At 30.4% G+C, this 15,750-nt stretch overlaps 3 protein-coding genes across 18 annotated transcripts; 1 reads left to right on the top strand and 2 right to left on the bottom strand.

Moving 5' to 3' along the window:
• Positions 1-10,162, bottom strand: LOC122395718 (AP-1 complex subunit gamma-1). 16 transcript variants are annotated; one of them, XM_043393518.1, is made up of 16 exons: positions 9,205-9,602; positions 8,885-9,104; positions 7,952-8,060; positions 7,577-7,638; positions 6,811-7,003; positions 6,577-6,723; positions 6,179-6,491; positions 4,489-4,899; positions 4,175-4,405; positions 3,869-4,090; positions 3,639-3,766; positions 3,294-3,540; positions 2,943-3,198; positions 2,700-2,860; positions 2,538-2,630; positions 1-2,457 (listed from the first exon to the last, which is right to left on the bottom strand). In XM_043393518.1, exons 3-16 carry the CDS (start codon positions 7,969-7,971, stop codon positions 2,356-2,358), a joined length of 2,586 nt encoding a protein of 861 aa, XP_043249453.1. In that variant the 5' UTR covers positions 7,972-8,060; positions 8,885-9,104; positions 9,205-9,602; the 3' UTR covers positions 1-2,355. The 16 variants fall into 16 exon arrangements, with proteins under 16 accessions (XP_043249453.1, XP_043249465.1, XP_043249461.1 ...); XM_043393530.1 differs by having other exon boundaries at positions 6,811-6,990; XM_043393526.1 differs by lacking the exon at positions 7,577-7,638 and adding an exon at positions 7,689-7,720 and having other exon boundaries at positions 8,951-9,104.
• Positions 10,163-10,634: 472 nt separating this feature from the next.
• On the bottom strand, positions 10,635-12,595 carry LOC122395717 (ADP-ribosylation factor-related protein 1). Its single transcript, XM_043393516.1, has 5 exons — positions 12,227-12,595; positions 11,977-12,147; positions 11,763-11,844; positions 11,519-11,690; positions 10,635-10,860 (listed from the first exon to the last, which is right to left on the bottom strand). The coding sequence occupies exons 1-5, from the start codon at positions 12,317-12,319 to the stop codon at positions 10,761-10,763; spliced, it is 618 nt and encodes a 205-aa protein (XP_043249451.1). The 5' UTR covers positions 12,320-12,595; the 3' UTR covers positions 10,635-10,760.
• Positions 12,596-13,797: 1,202 nt separating this feature from the next.
• On the top strand, positions 13,798-15,630 carry LOC122395754 (post-GPI attachment to proteins factor 3). Its single transcript, XM_043393596.1, has 7 exons — positions 13,798-13,952; positions 14,266-14,408; positions 14,492-14,644; positions 14,774-14,898; positions 14,975-15,108; positions 15,190-15,394; positions 15,475-15,630. Exons 1-7 carry the CDS (start codon positions 13,817-13,819, stop codon positions 15,551-15,553), a joined length of 975 nt encoding a protein of 324 aa, XP_043249531.1. The 5' UTR covers positions 13,798-13,816; the 3' UTR covers positions 15,554-15,630.
• Positions 15,631-15,750: the final 120 nt, after the last annotated feature.

Below are 15,750 nucleotides of genomic sequence, written 5' to 3'. Positions count from 1 at the left end.
AATACATTTTATTTTCACACCTTGATTCTCTAGAAAGTATATATACAGTATTTGTATCATTATTCAATATCTTCACAGTTGATTTATATATATTTATATTTATAAAACTAATATAATATTGAGAACAAGTAGGCAGAGTACATCCCCACCGAAGGGCTGACACTGTGTCACAGACTTTAGGACAAGGCCACTCAGAAACACACCCACCTGTTCTAGAATTATACATCTCCGCATTCATAGCGCACAACATATAAGGGACGGAGCTAAAATGCATACAATTATACTGATAATATACTTACTGGTACGTTATAATATTTATGATCGTAAGAGAAATTCAGGAGAAAAATATAATAAAACACATTTCTCCACTTACTCAGCCAAAATACTAGATTCATTTTTGTATTAGACCTAATCGCGCTTAAAAACTACGTATTCATATAATATTATTACAATAAGGTAAATTAAATACAATTAAGTACAACTGTACCTTATTTTCATTTACATAAAATCTTGGAAAAGAATACTCGTAAATAGGATCACTATTGCTACGCTTTACGCAATTTTTATTTTGCGTAATCTTCCATATGGTTTAAACGTACATTCTTTGTCAAATATTTGCATCAGATAAAAGAGATATAACATGTATAAAAAGATATGATACTGCTTTGAAAGGTCATTTTCACACATACAAATTTTTAATTTACTAATTACAAATATTGAAATGAAGTTTCATTTAACTCAAATCTTACATTTTATATACCCCCGGTAAGTCCTATAATAAAAAGGAATGTAAAATACTTTTTTTCTGTCGTAATTTTTATTAAGACTTTTACTACTACACGAAAAATATTTATGTACGTTTCTTTCTTAAATTGTACGTTATGCAATCATAATTTTAACTTCGATTGGTAACAGAAATAATAGCGATTCAAAATTTTTCTCAATGTCCATTGTAACGATATTTTAAATAAAATATTCATAAACGATTTGAAATGACATGTGACAATATAAAATTACATTTCAGATTTTTACGATGTTTGATATAATTTCAAGCGACTTAATAAACGTATATGTACGTATAAAATAATACGACAATCAGAATTCAGCCCTTCAATGACATCATATACTCCAAATACATTCGAAACTGTATAAACATCACCCATAACAGATATAAATTCAAAGGTATAGCAAACGTACACGCTACATGTATATGCATTTATGTAGAACCCTTTCCCCCCTCTCATTCAAAACAATTTTTTTTTTGAACAAAGCAAAGTTTTTCTATTATTGACATGGCAATTATATCGTAAACACATACGGTAAAGAATCCCACATTGCACTCCGCATAATATGAATTTAATCACTTATATGTCATTGCAATTATTTAAGTATTTACAAGGCAATCGCGTTCATTTATTACTTACAAATATAGGTAGAAAAGATCAATTATTACTGCAAGATTTTAAGTGCTTGTCGTTGATAATTGGGCAACAACATTTTCTTGTGACAAACACTTTTCGAGTGATTTTAATATTTTGTTATGTATCCTTTTTGTATCCATTTTTTTTTAAAACTATCCTACACGAAAAATTATACGTTAAATCAAGAGCCGTAAGAATACAAATACAATAAATCAAATAACGGTGTTGCATGTAATATTATTGTTCTATGTTTCTATATTCGATTAGAGAAAATATTTACATGTCTCACATACATGCAGCATAGTACAAGACAAATTTTACATTCCTTTCTTTTGCTTTGGAATTTAAAAACTTCATTTTCAGTAATAAATTTTACAAATTCTGAAAGACTTCAAATTAAATATCATACCATCTGCTCAACAAGCATTAACTTAAATAAATTCCAAGTGTACTTATATAATCGATGAAGTAAATAACCAATTTACCAACAATATTTGCTTTAAAATCTTATTACATTCTGAATTATCGTGTAATTAAAAAAAACATTTTTTTAAAACTGTTCCGTTCTGCTATTGCACCCAGAAGCATGAAATAAAAATATTAAAATACATATTCATATTGAAACATATTTACAAAAATTGTACATTCTCCGCGCAAGTTTAAAATATGGCCAGTGAGCAGATGAAAAATACTTTTATGCATGTTAAAAAAAAAAGAAAAAATCAAAATTCGTTACGAATTTGCATCCCATAAAATTCGTACGACGTGTGATGAAATATCGGTTTAAAACAATCGGAAAGTTTTATCTCAAATGTGTCCTACCAATATGTTTCCTTTTACCCAATGAAAAGATGAAATTGGGTTTCAGTCTATTTCAGACTCAATTACTTATTTAGACAGGCATATGTACAATTGTCTTCCTTAATATATGTTGTCACTGTAATGCTAAGGGAGGAAAATTATTTACTTCCGTTTGCTCCAAGACTGGTCCAGCTGGTCCAGTGTACGAGATACGTAATCTCATCCTTAGAGATACCTACATTCCAAGAAAATATATTAAGCGTCAAAGCAATGCCGTTATTAAATTATTAAATTAAATATCCCATAGAAATTTACTTTGTTCATATTTGTAATTTTTAGCGTTTGTGTAACTTGTCCAGAAGGGGGAATGACTGTGCTTGATGGCGACAACATTTGTAATTGGAATGTCTGAAAATGTCAACGATTAACTTAATTGCTGTTTGTAATTTAGAAATATGTATATGTTAAATGATCAACCTTAGGAACTGCTGCCTGAAAAAGAAAATCAGTCAGTATTGCATTTCCAGAATTCTGAGCCGACATGTTTATGATTAACAGATCGGTAATATCTGGTGGTCTTTCTAATCTGAAGGTTATTTTAAGTCCCGCTTTGTCCAATACAATCATGGTAGGTATATCTAAAATTACAAACAAAATTGCCGTTTGTATTCCCTCGCCTAAAATAACATATAAATATGCATTCCGTTAAGTTGTACAAACCACTCTGGACCGCCGATGAATTAAGTAAACCGTCTACTAAATAGTTGGCTGTATTAGTGGGACTGAATACTTGTGTTAGCGTTTGTGCCTGTGGCAGTGTAGATGTAGGTGTTGGTGCACTTAAATCCAAACTTCCAAGCAAATCCAAGAGATCATTATTGTTTACTACAGCAGTCGAACTGGTAGATGAATTTTTATTTGATACTGTAGACGTCATTCCCAAGTCGGTAGTTCCAAGCAAGTCTAGAAGTGCACTCTATAAAGAGCAAAAAAATTATATTTTATAAAATTCACGCGAATAATTTAAATTAAAATTGTGCTTCAATTTAATTCATATTGCTACGGACTTACTGAATCAGATGTTGGTGTGTTTGTTTCCAAAACTGTTGATTTTTCTTCTTCGGGTTCTGGTTCGCCGTTTACCAAACCAATAATACCATTGGCCTGTGGCCTTGCTGTTTCCATAGGAGGCATTCTTTCGAGCAACGCGGGACGTAAATGATCATATTTTCTGAACAACTGAGAAAACTCAATACCTCGTTGCTGCAATTCAATATGTAAATTGCTCCCAAATGTATCAATTATTTGACGAATTTTTCTATAACGCGAAAACATCATTTATATTAACAAATAAGAGGGGGAAAAGATACGCCATTATAAAATATAATAATAATCAGGCTTATGGACAACACCTACTCGTTTCCCTTCTGGAATCTTGTGCTAAGTTTTGTGAGAGACAATAAGGTGTATTGTTTTGTTACAACTGTATTTTGTGGACTCCATAACAACCTTTGATAAACATCAATAACCTCGTCTTCTGTTAACTAATAACAAAGAAACAAGTTATTCCGAAAGTTTCTTACAAGAGTTTGTAGATCTTTATGGGCCCACAATTTGAGAAACACTGTATCTATATATTTACATACATTGACCGGAGCATCAATATCTTCTGATGGCGGCGCATACAATAATAAATCACCGTATTCGCCAATACACCATGTTGCAACTTGAGCCAAAGGTTGTTTATCAAAGGTATCCTTCTCCAGTGCTTTCCACAGTGCAGTAACAGCAAAACCTTGCTGCGATTGTGTCTCCGAAATTAACTGAATGGTGCACGCTACCACATCATCTCGAACATAATTTCCAGCCTGAGAATGAATAAAAAAATCGTTGAAAGTATTATGTAACATCAGAACAAAGAAAAATGGTAATATAGAGAATAAATTACATACAGCGACAAGAACTTTGAACAATGTTTCAAGATGCCAACGTTTGTTTGGCGCGAATCTTTCTGCAGACATTACTATATTGCTGCTGCATTGAGCTTTAAATTCTGGGTCAGCGCGTTCCAAGAAAAGTAACAATTCTTTCATCATGTTTCTAATATTATTAGAATTTACAAGCGCAAAACTCAGCTCCATTGCTCGTCTTCTGATAGATACATCCGGATCCTTCAGACATTCCTAAAGAACAAATACGTAAAACATGAATATATATATTATACGTTTAAATATTAAATAATACAGAAATAACATAAGAACATTACCAGAATAGTTGAACGATGTCTTTGTACTGCACTTGTGTCCACATAAACTGTTTTCAATAATGTATTCAATGCAACATACCGAATATTCTTATCATTATTTAATAAAAATCGGCCTAGTATGTTCACCGCCAGTACTCTAAGACCACTTTCTGATTTTATATCCATAATGGATAGTACAGTTTCATATAATATCGTATTTCCAACATTTTTGCTAGTTTCTGTATTAGTCGCAACTTGTGCAAGTATATCGTTCATTGCCTCGGATGCATCGATATCGTTACGTCCCAAAATTCGTAGAAGACGTAATATTTTCACTTGAAGGAAAGGATCAGACACTCCCGATACGTCGTGTTCTGGGGAATATCCAGCTAGTATCAAATTCTTCAGAATTCTTACAAGATTTGGCACAATCTGAAAAAATGTTGGTTTTTTTTTATTGAATAATAAATACGTTATCAATTTCAATTTACATAAAAAAAAAGTTAAACGAAGAAATCTGAAAACATATAACAATAAAGAAGTTTAACAGTAACATTACATATTCATTGTATCGATTACAATATTGCTCAGTTTTTGAAAAAGCAATATTAAATACTAAATAGAAAGGTGGGCAAAAAAATATGTTCACGTTTTAGGACAAACTACTGTTAAAAAAAAAGTTAATAATAAAGAACTATATTTTGTAAAGTTAAAAAATATGCTCATATATATATACATATGTATATACATATACATACACAATACTACGAATGTCTAATTTAAGAAATAAATAAATTATTAAGGAAATATATAAGTACCTAATGCTGATTTTATTAAATTTAATGATTAAAGATCATTTTTAAATGTAATCAATACTAACAATGTATTCAATTAATAAAAATAACGATTCAGTCGTATTTCCTAAAAGTCGTTTATATTACATTATACCTTTAAATACATGCAGATATTTCCATTTCGTTTCAAGTATAGAAACTATAAAGAAGCAATTAACACGAGCAATAATATGAACACAATGAAAAGATTATATAAAATAAAAGAAAAGAATGAAGTCCATAATAAGCATAACATGCAAACGTATAAAGGATGCTTGTATGCATTTTACCTCTCGATGGCCGCATTCCTAAGGAAGACAAAACCATACTTATATTATGAGTATATTATCATGAACAGAAAATTAATGAGGAGGTAAAAAATTATATTTATCTCACGGATCCCGGAATTAAGTAGTTAATAAGATTCTTCGCAAAATATTAAGTTTATATTTATTTCCTATTGGTATTAAATATATAATCATTAATGAAAAATAATACATAATTTCTTCCATTTGTCAAATTATTATTGTTAATATAATTTCCATAAATTTATAGTCTACATTCCTTTCTATCATTCTTTGGTAGTAATGTTAATTTATTCAATACGAAGTTTTACTAACGCTACTAATTCAATGCATCTGGTACATATTAATGCTACTACAGTCTAGACTGCATCTATCACACTAGTAGTAAAGAACTTAAATTGTATCAAAAAAATAATATAAATCTTCTTTGATGCAATGACGTAAAACATTTTAATAATGTTCAAGACATCTAAGTACTGTACTACTGTTCTTTGTATCAATACTAATATTCCTATGATTATTATTGTTGTTGTTGTTGTTATTGTTATTATTATTAAAACATGTAAAGCTCACCTTTTTAAAATGATTCAGTGTATCGACACTATTTTCACACATTTCTGTGATAAGCGTAACACCTGTTATCAACACACCATGGTTTTTTTCCGTAATCAAGCTTCGCGTAGCGGGCAGAAACATTTCCATTAATTCTGGTACACGTCTAATAATTCTGAACGCACAAAGTGCTGCTTTTTTCCGAATATATGCGTTCGATGATTTCATCAGCCTTTCAACTTCGGATGCCAAATCTCTTGCCATTTCTGGCGAAGCAATTGCACCCAAAGTGCACAATGCTAAACCAATAACAAACTGTGAACTATTTAAATCGCTATAAGAAAAATGTTTAATATTATTATTATTGTATATACTTTAAATAAATTCATAACGTGATACTATTAAAAAACGACCCTCACTTTTTTAAACAATTTGTAATTAGAAGGTGAACATCCTGCCGTTCGTCTAAAAGTAACATTGCGCCTAAGTAACCAATTCGTTTGTCTGTAAACCTTGGAGACGCAATGAGTTTTAAACATTCTAATTGACCAAAATGAGCCGGATATCTGTAAAGTTAATCGATATGTTATTCTTTATAGAAATCGAAATAGTTACAAATGTTATTCGATATGGTAAGAAAATTTAGTACAAACCCAAGCATATGAATGTACAAGAGCTTTGCAATATTGCGACATCTCCAAACGCTATCTTCTTCTCTAAATGTTGAGCGTATATATGCACATTCTTTATTAACAACTGTCCTTTCTTCTGCCGCAGTACGCGCAGCTCTTATTTGTCTGATGAGATCCCTCAATCGTGTTGGCGCAGGCATTCTAACTGTTGAAACTTCCAAATTACAAATATGTTATCAATTTCAGTGTTAGTAAGATTTAATGAGTTAAGTGCTCAAGCTATGAACAATAATCATGTTAAAAACTAAATTTCACGAGAACCACAAAGCAATGGCATAAATAAAATAGCAATAATCTATGTACATAATAATAGGATATCAGCATTGCAAATTATATGTAACATAAGGTAGCTAAGAAATAAATGTAATTATTATAAAATCTACTTTTTATATTTTTATGTTAATAAGGAAGTAATTATATTTTAATGTTATATATAAGTAATTCAAATGTTTAAAACAAAAAGTTTATAAAGCTTTTTTAATTACAACATTCTGTAAGACATTTTACAGTCATATATCTATAATTCAATTTTATTTTAACAAGAAAATATATTTAAAAAATGAATATTATATTAATGCAATTTATATATAAAAATTCTGATATTATTAAAATTTAATACTTAATGCTAAAAACATATGTATACAGAAATTAATAATAGGAAGCAAAAAATATTAAATATAATAGGAATTAATGAAGATAATCATTGTTTTGTAAATGTTGTACTTACCTCTTTCAACTGCTTCGTTAAAAGCTTGTTTTATGGAGGCCATGTTAAAGGCTGGGTTAAACCTGTAACGTACACACCCATGCTATTTTATACACACAAATCATTTACATACCGTTTTCTTTGTTGTGCAATGACACCCGTAATCTGATTTCAAATGTTATTTCTTATTTACTTTGTGTAAGGAATATTTCATGAATTTTATATAAATACAATTAACCAAATGTTCTTTTTATCGTTACAATTGCAACAAACTGCTCCTTTAATTAAAGCGTAACAGCGATAACTTTACTAAGACTAATCAGACGATAGATGAGGTATAAAAAATTCTATTCTTGTATATTAAAGACTTCTATATTATTAGAAATTATATATTACCCATGTTCTGAAGCATTCATGGTTTCTCTGTGTAGTTTTCAACCGTATACGATGAACTTCGGTAATACAAACGAAGTTAGCTGAATATGGAACACGAACTGTTTGCTTCCTATTGGGAAAAGGTAAGGTAATATTATGGAACATTCTAAGAAGTTACTTTAAAAAATCTTACACAATTATTTTTATAACACAAGTCAAACGAATGTAAGTAAATGTTCTCCGTTTTGTAAATTATCGCTATGGGCTTAAAAATCGTTACGACGTAAACATAATATCAAATCTTGTTAACAATGTCAGATAATACCTCTAAATTATTTCTTCGGGATTAATAATACATACAAAAATTCAAAATGATCATACCGATACATTTATGTGTAAAATTAATCGACATTTTAATTTCAAATCACAATTTTGCATTTGTCTGTATCCAGTGCAGAGTTTCATCGTTAAGAGGAATCGAATATCGATGAAAATTCTCCATAAAACTATCGTACTTGAAATTTAACATGAAAACTTATTTGTAACCGAATTTGTCACTGACTTTGAGATCGTGCAGTACAAAACAGTATACCACGTAAATGGTAAAGAAGAAAACAATTGAACACGTTACATTGGCCAGCGGAGAGCATAAACTTAATGTTCTAATTATTTCTGCAACACATTAGGAACGTGCGGTAACACACAAAATAACCGGTTTCACTGCCGAGATCTAAGCACTCGATCAAAACTGTTTGCAATGCATGCAATGGATATTACCTAGTTCTTTTTGAATGTCATTCGACCACGAATTCACGTGTTATAAAAACGCGTCGCGGTCGCACGCTCGCATTAGTCGACAGCATATTGTAAAATGTGTAAACCGGTTATATAAAGAATTCGTTCGCACTGAAGGGCATCGAACCAAGGGTTAGTTTCGTAGCTGTCAAACAGTACCAAGTCAAGGACGTAGTTTTCAGAAAACCCGAGGTACGGAATTTCGTGCAACGTTTAACGACGTACGTGTGAGATAGCACGAAGGTGCGTCGTGTGTACCGTTGTCGTATCGCCCACCTTTTACACGCAACTCGTATGACAAATACGGCGAGAAATGCCTCGCCTCCCAGGGCGCGAGTCGTGCGCCCTCACTCACTTTTGCATAGTCCCTATTCTGCACCTGAGTATATCGGACTTGTATTGGTTTTGTATATAGGGTACACGTTGCATTCCGTGGAACTTTCTTCTGTATTTTACGTCATACGATCAACAATACGTACCGTGTAAAACTTTTATTCACAACGAGGACCTAATCAACTTCGGGGAAAAAAACCATAGGACATAGTTAAACTGTTCGCAGCAGTCTAGCCTATAGCCGCGACACTCTCCTCAATAGTCCGCGGTTTCGCGCACCAAAAATCAAGATGGATACCACATTGTCACTGACGTTGTTGCTGATAATACTGACATCTCGATGTATGGTATCCTGACCAATTTTCGTATCATGTATGTTCCCTCGATCAGGATCATCAACGAGCACAATCGCCAAATATTATTCTTTCGATGTATATCATGTTATTTCTTTCGTTCGTTAGTTGTAATCGCCGATCTCTTATTTATACTTTTGCTCAACGTAGTGAGTAACATCGATGCTTGTTTCTCAAGCGGGAAATTCATACTGTTTTACGAGAAACGATCTCGTACGATTCGTTCATTTTCCGTTTCGATGATACGCGTTGCTTAAAATATATTCAATGATGCAACCGCTTTTCTTATTATAAATAATGCAATTTAAAAACCTATATTGGGACATTCACATATGATCAGAGTGTCATTGCACAATTGTTAAAAATAATAAGAGCGTAATATATAATGTTTACACAATGCGTTTACTATACGCTAGTACAAACATATGCTTTTCTGTTCAATCTATATGAAATATTTAAAAATTTTAATTAAATAATTCATAATAATTCACAGCAATCCGAATCATTATTTTAAGTAATATGCCAATACAGTTATGCGATATTTATTTAAAAATTACATTTTAATTATATCATATTTTAACAACTATTTTTGTTGCTATATGTAAATATATGTTTTAAAGCATTTTTCGTTAAAAAATAGTCATATAATAATATATAATTTCTTTACGTTTGAAAAACTTTGATTTCTTTTATAGAGATTAGAATTGTTAGAATAGTCACCTTCTGTTTAATTCTGGTGGTAGAACACTCCAATCCTCAGAATCATAATAAGACCACATGATGTACTAAATCTTAACAAACAAGGGACTCTGTACAAAGCCGAAATGCTAAAATTACAATCTATATATTATCCGGCACACACCTGTGCTACAAGTATTCTAGACTTTATCACAAACATGACAGAATATGAGGCAAGGTGTTGGCATTATCTCTTATCTCTGTTACTATCCTGATAGCAGCAACACAGACAAATTGTGTTACCAGAATAATTGAATAATCTATTAATTATATTAGATCAATTTTTACATAAAAACTGAAATAGATTTAATCATGATTAAATAACAAGCAACAAAATATGAGAAATTATTAATGGTTAGTTTATACAGTAATTACAATCAGGTTAACGTTAATAAGAATATAACTAAACTATAACAAAATTAATAAAATTATCAATAATCCTGTAACATTTTTCTATCCTCAAAGGTAGGAGTCAATGCTTACAAATTAATTAGAAAACAAAATTTATTGGTAGAAACGTAGTTACTTCTAATGTAAATGCACACATTTTATACATTAAAATACTGTTCACAGAATAACCTATATTTTAAAACAATGTAGGAATGGTCATATTAAGACAGATAACTGTCATTCTGATTACGAGGTGGCCGAACATCGTTGTTTCTCTTGACACAGTTCACCAGCCAGTGAATGCCTTCGTCTACACCATCCCTTTTATATCATACAAATGGTTATTTAAAATATTATTTATTATTTTTAAAAATTCTGCAAACAATTCTCATACGCTTCATAGTACGCTAATTTAAAATTATCATTTACAGTATAACATTACTTATTTTGTATTTGATCGTTTCTATCGTACATCATTTCATATTTTGAGATAATTAATAACAAGCCCAAGACTCGAATTTATACATATATCTTTTATGCAAAATTAATAAGAAGAATTAGATTAAATAAAAATGTAAATGAAATAAAAATTCGAAAAATACAAACGAAACTGTTTCTAGTAAGTATTTATAATATTAAGTTATTATAGTTCTAATTATATACTTGCTATTTTGAAATAAATTTTTAATATGGCATCTATATACATACATATCTAATAACTAGCAGAATTTAATATTTGCAAATAGATATCTATTTATGTAACCATGGAAATTGCTGACAGAATTCATTGTATACATTAGGAAAGTTAAAATTAACATTTATTCGATAATGAAACTACTAGCAAATGATCTATTGTACATATTTGTAACAAAAAACTTTAATCGCTGTATTTGCTTCAGCTGAACATAATTATGTATGAATTTAATACGCTTTAAATAAAATTAATTTGTATATGAATTTAGTACATAGATTTACATACCCGTTTAAAGCGGAAACAGGTATTACCATGCAGTCTCTTCGACCAATCAAATGTGCATTTTGATTAAAAATTGGTTTTACTTCTCTAACGCCCATACAATCAGGCACATCCTGCTTATTTGCTAGAACTAAAAGAGGTACACCTATCAGGTGCGTTGATGATATAACTCTATCTGCAATAAAATATAAATATTCTTCTAATGAAATATAACAACGTAACACATAACATTCTTTTTATAATTTACCAAAGGTTTCCTTAGATTCAGGTATCTTTTCACGATCTGAAGAATCAACAATGTAAATTACTGCATGCGATTCTGCATAGTACTGCGAATGTAAAAGTAATGTATTTTTTTTTCAATACACGGATATTACGTTTAAAATGCCTAATAATATACAGTATATAAACATGACGAAAAAGGTATGATACTGTGAAATATAAAATGGAATATTATTTACTTTATCCCATAATGACCGAAGTTCTTCTTGTCCACCAAGATCCCAAAAGTTAAAACGAACACCAGCGATATCAATCTTTCCTATATTTAAACCAACGGTTGTTGTAATTTTGCTAGGATTCATACCCTTGTAGTTTTTCGTAAATTTAGTTTTTGCCGCCTCCAAGTATGTCTACAGTACAAAAATCATTCGTAAGCGACATTATGTTAAAATATTTTAACCTCAATTACATGCAGTTTATTGTTATTACTGTTTTCCCGGCATTGTCAAGTCCTAATATTAATATAAAATATTCATCTTTTTGCACAAGATACTTGTACAATCCGTACAAAAGTGTGTACATTTCACACTATTTTAAAGCAGTCGGATTACTAATCGTAGGTTATTTTACACTCTTCATGAAAAAAAAAAATCGAGACAAGTCGTCGCTGTCTCTAATCACATCCTATCGCGCGAGCCATGTTATATACGCGAGCCCGGCAATTCGCATAACTTCAGGAAATCGAGAAAGAAGGCCAGTGCGAGAATTTCCCCCTTGATCTTGAACAGCTGAAGTCCGTCTTCGCGGCATACAATTTCGAATCTCGACTGCCCCGACATTTTTACGTTTCAAGTTATATGGGCACAAAGACTTTCGAAATTATTTTCTAATTGTTCTATTATTTCAAATAATAATTTTTTGATTTTATAACAAAGAATGTTTATTTAATATCAATTCTTAAATTCAATTTGTATTTGTATATATTTCGCCTATATAGGCAAATATACCATGTTCAGTTTTATTGCATAAGTTGTTCCATAACAGAGATGTAAAAAGTCTCCGAGTTGTTAAATATAAAAGTTGTTACAAAACAGAGATGTAAAAAGTGTCTGAGTTGTTAAATATAAAAGTTGTTCAGTTCATTGCATAAGTTGTTCCCACAAATGAGATTTTCTTGGCCGCCATCTTCGATTTTGATCGAATGTAAATCTTCGATTAAATTCTTCATCTCGATACGGTCCGTCTTGCTTGGTGGTTGGGAGATAACTGCCGCGCGAGGGCCACAGGGGGCTCTTATATCCTAGGAGCACGGACCATGACGAGTGACCGAGCGACATCTGTGCAATTTTGATAGACGAATTGTTCACGAATTATCCCCCAACATAAAATTAAAGAATCATTATTTCAATAATGGAATACTTATAGGTATATATAAAGCGTTTCTACATATTCTCCATCGAAATACGCGTCGTTTGCAACTTGAAACATTAAGATCCTTCGATCCGTTAAAAAGTTCTAAATGTTTTAAACATACGCATGAAATTTCAAGCGAACATTTCTGTATCTTTAAATAAATCGTTTGAATATAGTTTATCAAGCAAGACTTTCGAAATTATTTTCTAATTGTTCTATTATTTCAAATAATAATTTTTGTGATTTTATAGCAAATAATGTTTATTATTAGTCCTTTTCGTAGACCAAACAGTCTTAACTTTTAACTGCCTGGAGTATTGATTATTTGTTTCATTGAACAGCTGAGCGATGCCGATCGGTGCTGCCCACTGGTAGTTACTTGTCGACAAGTAGCAATAATATTATACTATCAAATTATTAATATATGTATTGAATTTACATGTCTATTTTGTGTAATTTCTAGGTGTTAATTAAACTTTATGTATAACTTTCTTTTCTATTTCAGCATTATGTTTCTAATCAATTTAATTCTGTTGATATTTGTGACATTGCATGAATATAATAATGAAATATCGTTGTCTTTCGTGCATCATGCCGCCACGCTGCACTGGCGGGAATGCACCGAGTTAGTGCAGTTCGTGGCAGCATGTGAAGCGTATAAACGGTATGTTAGAATTAAAATGGATTTTCTTTTTAGTACTTCAAACGATTTTTATTGCAAATACAACCGGCTCGGTGGGAGACAGGTCACAATTTTACAATCTGTGCCTTGCAAAATGTCAAGACAGTAATTGCGAAAGCGGTATGGATTTCTTGTAATAATATCGTATAGATAACAATGAAATATGTACTATTCGAAACTTCAACTTTTATGTATAAAATATATAAAAATTACTTTGCAAATTCGATATTTTACAAACTTAAGAAATTTATTATTTCGTATGTTTAACGTAGGCTTTTTATAACATTTATTTTAATCAAACAGATATTAATTTATCATGTATTCCTGGCAACAAACTGTACACGTGTTAATATTTCAGTTTATATTATCTTATTTACACCATTTGAAAATGAAAACGTAACAATACTTTATTTGATTATATTTAATTACGCAGATGAAGACTTTAAAGCGAAACCTTCCATACTGTTAAGATTGCTACTATGGTCTTGTAAAGAAGACTGTAGTTACGGATGTTCTTGGGAAACAGTTAACTATTTTATTTCTCATGGGTTACACGTACCTCAGTTTCATGGAAAAGTATGATATATATTTGATATAGTATATGTATTAAATTTTAACAACCAAAGAATTATAGAAATAATCCATGATTTTTGTTTTAGTGGCCGTTTATACGTTTTTTTGGATGCCAGGAACCCGCGTCCGTCATATTTTCTATATTAAATCTTTACGCTCATGTTACCATGTATTGGAAGTTTAAAAAAAAATTGAGATCCACCGATCCCATGTTTTATATATGGACTTACTTTAGTATGGTATCCTTCATTTTCTTACTTGAAATAAATAGAAATTTTCATTTTATTCTATGCATTTCAAATAATTATTCTATTATTATGTAGATAATTCAATTTTAATATCATACGAATGAAAAAAAAAATTTTTAGATATGCATACATGGCTGGTTTTGGTCTTCTGTTTTTCATGCACGCGACACTCCATTTACCGAAGCAATGGATTATTCTTGTGCATTTATTATGGTTCTTACATTATTCTATTGTATGTTATTAAGGTAATTGAAAATCGATAAGTCAAACGGAATCGTAAACAAACGTTTGAAATATGTTCATTTTACATTTTAATTTCAGGATAACGTATAACAGTAATAAAATGTTAGCTGTGATCACATGTGGATACTTTAGTACTTTATATACGCATTTATCTCATTTATGGTCTGGTTATATTAATTATGACTATAATATGAAATTCAATGTAGCTATAGGTAATTTCGTGCGATATCTTTGTACAAAAAAAAATTTTTTTGCCCAACTCCAAAATTACATTTAATTTATAATACTTACAGGATTTTTAACGTTTGTCATAACAATGATCTGGTGGCATCATAATCGTAAAAAGTTATCTTACATTCACCTAATTGGATGGTTCAATGTATTAACTGTTCTTGTTACTGTATTAGAAGTAGCAGATTTTGCGCCAATATTTTGGATATTCGATGCTCATTCTTTATGGCATGCTAGTACAGCTCCTCTTACGATTTTATTGTACAGGTATGTCTAATTATTAAAATCATGTTAGATGTTAATGTTATTTTCAATATTCCATATGTATTCAAGTACAAAATTTTCAGATTTATGATGGCAGATTGTGCTTATTTGAAGACATGTTATAGTAAATTGACTTTAGACATCGATCACCACATACGATAAATTACAGATAAATTGAGATTTCAACTTTATGCAACTGTAACGTTTATAACTTGAGCATTTATAAACAGTACATAATATATCTTCGTCTTTGTGTTTTGCTTATAAAATTATATAAATATAATATATGAAAGTATACATGATTTTAAAAATTCTTATGTATTTATTACATATTTCGCAATATTTTGATTACAACAAAT

The sequence above is a fragment of the Colletes gigas genome, unplaced genomic scaffold (assembly GCF_013123115.1).
Source record: "Colletes gigas isolate AHSC1104 unplaced genomic scaffold, ASM1312311v1 Colletes_gigas_Sc00006, whole genome shotgun sequence".
NCBI classification, from domain to species: domain Eukaryota; kingdom Metazoa; phylum Arthropoda; class Insecta; order Hymenoptera; family Colletidae; genus Colletes; species Colletes gigas.
This window is presented reverse-complemented; position numbering and strand designations above follow the sequence as displayed.